The sequence below is a fragment of the Alexandromys fortis genome, unplaced genomic scaffold (assembly GCF_014885135.2).
Source record: "Alexandromys fortis isolate MF-2015 unplaced genomic scaffold, M_Fortis_MF-2015_v1.1 scaffold_70, whole genome shotgun sequence".
In the NCBI taxonomy this organism is placed as follows: domain Eukaryota; kingdom Metazoa; phylum Chordata; class Mammalia; order Rodentia; family Cricetidae; genus Alexandromys; species Alexandromys fortis.
The window spans coordinates 917,614-921,999 of record NW_026067955.1 but is presented as its reverse complement, the minus strand read 5'-3'; the positions used below and the strand labels follow the sequence as shown (position 1 = coordinate 921,999).

At 45.2% G+C, this 4,386-nt stretch overlaps 1 protein-coding gene across 2 annotated transcripts in view; it reads right to left on the bottom strand.

The window, feature by feature from the left end:
* Window positions 1–334: 334 nt before the first annotated feature.
* The window catches only part of Ubl7 (ubiquitin like 7), an 18,084-nt gene continuing 14,032 nt past the window's right edge, over window positions 335–4,386 (bottom strand). For both annotated transcript variants that reach the window (XM_050151914.1, XM_050151916.1), the window contains exon 11: window positions 335–582. In XM_050151914.1, the coding sequence (XP_050007871.1) occupies window positions 445–582 (138 nt within the window). In that variant the 3' untranslated portion in view covers window positions 335–444. The remainder of the gene's footprint in view (window positions 583–4,386) is intronic.

Sequence of the window (4,386 nt, the reverse complement as noted above, 5' to 3'; positions counted from 1 at the left end):
ACTCCCTAGACTTTAGCCACAGGGGGTAGTCTCTTCGGGCCTTACCTGAAACTCAGCAGCTACTACAACACTGGGTTGTAGCCTAGCTCCAGCCTTAGACTCTAAACACCAAAGCACATGGGTGCTACTACTAGGGACTTGTCTCTAAGGTACACATGGGTATACACTACCCCCGTGACACTGGTCCGAAACTTCCTAACCAGGGCACAAACCAAATGTGGGGGGGGGGTCCACCTGATCCCTGACGTCACAGCACCCAAACCATATATCTTGCTTGCCCAGCTGCTCCCACCAGTTGAGATCAATAGGAAGGTCAAGCACTGGACACAGCAGGTGAGTAGACCATCAGATTTATTGGAGGGTGGGGGAGCTGGAGGCAACTTCACAACTGCCTCCTTCTAGGATTCGCCTCTGCAACTTGCTAGGCACTTGAGTACAAAAAGTTCATGGGGCTCCTCCAGCAAAGATCAGCTCCAGGGCTGCTTGGATATCCCCTCCAGTGGCCTGAAGGGCACGGACGCTCAACTCGTCATCCTGGATGCCCATGTCACGCAACTGCTGCAGCTGAGGCTGCCACTGGCTCTGTGGAAAGACAGGGAAGGTAAAGGTGTTATCTGGGCTCCCAATGGAACAGTTAGACTTAGAGGCTGTTTTCAGGATAGAAAGAAGAGACCAACAGAAAAACTATGGACACTCAGGACGGTACCATAGGTGCTTCAGGAAGACTGAAGACATACTGAAAGGTAAAGAGAACAAATGAAATTTTATGGTAAAGAAAGAAAAAAAAGCGCTGGGCGGGTGGTGGTGTACACCTTTAATCCCAGCACTTGGGAGGCAGAGGCAGGTGGATCTCTGTGAGTTCAAGGCCAGCCTGGTCTACAAGAGCTAGTTCCAGGACAGGCTCCAAAGCCACAGAGAAATCCTGTCTTGAAAAAACAAAACAAACAAAAAAAGCACAGACTACTCATATCTAAATTCCAAAAACTTATTATCTACACAAACTTATTATCTATACACACACACACAAACACACACACACACACACACACATGCGCGCATGCACGCACAAAATGAGGAATAAGTTTTGAAATTAGCTTTAAGTCAGAGGTGAGGTAAAGGTAGGGCATCCCTAATTCAAGCCCAGTGAGCCTTTAAAAACAAAAAAGTAGCTGTAGAAGTCATGAAACTATGGAGAGGGCCATTGGGAGGAGGCTGTCCTAAGACAGGAGTAAAGCAGTAGGCAGGTACTATGAAACCAGAGAAGGGGCACGCTGGGATGGAAAAGTTTAAACAAGGAAGAGGTGCTGAGACAGGAGGAAGCCGATTAACCAGAACAAAGGGTATGAAAAGTCCCATGGAGCCCTAGTAAGCATACTTTTCATGGCTGGGAAAAGCTGCTCCTAGAAGCTACTGGTTATTAAGCAAAATACCAATGCCAAAGGTGGGATACTGATTAGGGAGTTATTGGTCAGGAAGGCCCCAGAGTTCCCCAAAACAACACAGGTTCTTGCCATCCCTCTTGGTTACCAGCCAGTACTAGACAGTAAGACCCTATTGCTGCAAACACCACACACTTTGGTAGCACAATACAGAGAAATAATGCTGGGACTGAGCCGGGAAGCTCCCTTCCTACCGGATAGCTTTCAAAGTTCCAGAAGGCACTATGCAGGCTGCTGAAGGGAAAAGGCATCAATGGTTTTATCCGTCTGTGAACCCTACAAACTAGGAGACCATCTGTCAGGTAAGATGCGCCCCATTTGAACAACAGTGGCTTTGCTGTAACAAGGTAAAACAACTGCTCTATGGTTGGCTCTGAGGCCTGCTTTATAGGAGAGTATATGTCTGGTATGGTAAAACCTGACCAAAAACTGCATGCTTGGAAGATCATAAGCCCAAGGGAAGGGGACTGAATGTTGTCTAGATAAACTGACAATGCACTAACTGCCTTCTACATACTTATGCTTATACACACAGACAAATGTTCACCTGGAGAAGCCTCTCCTTCCAGGGAATGGTGGTGCATGAAGAGTCACGGCTGTACAGGGTGCCCTAGTGCTCATCCCTAAAACCAGACACTTACACCATCCCTCTCAGGCTCAGAGAACACTTCAGAAGGGGGGTGGAAAGAAATGAAAGCACTGGAAGAACTACAAAATGTCATCTTCTAGGCAAGACACAACCATTGCAATAATGAACTCAAAGCAGCTGTGGATGCCTGCACTGATTGTGCCTGAGCAGAAAGGCTCATGAAGACTGGTAAGATGGCTCAGTGGATGGATAAAAGTGCTTGTCTTGTGAACCACATGATCTGAGTCCAACCCCTGGAATCCACATAATGGTGCAAGACACACAGAGACACACACACAAATGAATATTAAGTTAAATAATATAAAAACAAAAGCAAAACAATGGGCCTACCAATAGTCAGGCAGAGGTGGAGGGAGGGCTGGGGGGCATCTCAAGGCTGAACTATTTACTATTGATAGAGTCAAGGAGAGCAGGAGTCATTTAGTTGTGTGTCCACTGGTGACCCCAGGCTCCAGTGGACAGTTCCAACTCATTGCTTACACAGAAGGCCTAGTCAAACTAATGAGATACAAACAAAACCCAAAGTCCTGAGTCTGGGAAAGACTAATAATAGTGGTGTTGGGCAGGACTTGATGGGATGAGAGTGGGACATAGGAGGGTGCAAGGAGGGCAATCAGAGTAAGTTACATATGTGTGTGAGACTGTCAAAGAACCAATGAGGAGGGCAATCAGAATGTTATATACAGTACGTGTGTGAGACTGTCAAAGAACCAATGAGGAGGGCAATCAGAATGTTATATACAGTACGTGTGTGAGACTGTCAAAGAACCAATGAGGGTAATCAGAATGTTATATACAGTACGTGCATGAAACTGTCAACAAATCAACCAAAATAAGCTGGGATTTTTTTTAAGTTTTTCTTTTCTTTTGGGTATTTGATCAAGGATCTCATGTAGCCCAGGCTAGCCTCAAACTCACTATATAGTCAAGGATGCCCTTGAACTCCCCAACTCCCTGCTTTCACCTTCTGAGTGCTGAGATTACAAGTACATGTCATCACACCCTGCTTAAGAGTTTTGTTTACTATGAGAGTAGTGAAAAGTGATCTATGTTGGTACACTGTATTAGTCAGGGTTTCTGCCGCTGAGATACAATATTATGACCAAAAGTAACTTGGAGAGAAGAGGGTTTATTTCATCTTACAGCTTTTAAGTCCATCACTGAGGAAATCCAGGGCAGGAACTCAACAAGACCAGGAACCTGGATGCAGGTGGCCATGGAGATATGCTACTTACTGGCTTGCTCCCCATGGCTTGCTCTGCTTGCTTTCTTACAAACTTAGGACCACCAGCCCAGGGGTGGCACTATTCACAGTAGGCTGACACCCCCCATCAATCACTAATTAAGAAAAATACCCCACAAGCTTGTGTATAGCCAGATCTTATGGAAGGAATTTCTCAATTGAGGTCCCCTCCTTTCAGATGACTCCAGCCTGTGTCAAGTTGACATAAAAACTAGCCAGCACACAGGAGACCACTTCCTACATATAACCCCAGCAGCACAGACATTAAGGGCCTCATTGGATAAATGGGACCTCCTGAGACTGAGAAGCTTCTGTAAAGCAAAGGACACTGTCGCTAAGACAAAAAGGCAACCCACTGACTGGGAGAAGATCTTCACCAACCCCGCAACTGACAAAGGTCTGATCTCCAAAATATATAAAAAACTCAAGAAACTAGACCGTAAAAGGCTAATCAACCCAATTATAAAATGGGGCATTGAGCTGAACAGAGAATTCTCAACAGAAGAAGTTCAAATGGCCAAAAGACACTTAAGGTCATGCTCAACTTCCTTAGCAATCAGGGAAATGCAAATCAAGACAACTTTAAGATACCATCTTACACCTGTCAGAATGGCGAAAATCAAAAACACCAATGATAGCCTTTGCTGGAGAGGTTGTGAAGAAAGGGGTACACTCATCCATTGCTGGTGGGAATGCAAACTTGTGCAACCACTCTGGAAAGCAGTGTGGAGGTTTCTCAGGAAATTTGGGATCAACCTACCCATGGACCCAGCAATACCACTCTTGGGAATATACCCAAGAGAGGCCTTATCACACAACAAAAGTATATGCTCTACTATGTTTATAGCAGCATTGTTTGTAATAGCCAGAACCTGGAAACAACCTAGATGCCCTTCAATTGAAGAATGGATGAAGAAAGTATGGAATATATACATATTAGAGTACTACTCAGCAGTAAAAAACAAGGACTTCTTGAAGTTTGCAGGCAAATGGATGGAAATAGAAAACACCATCCTGAGTGAGGTAAGCCAGACCCAAAAAGAGGAACATGGGAT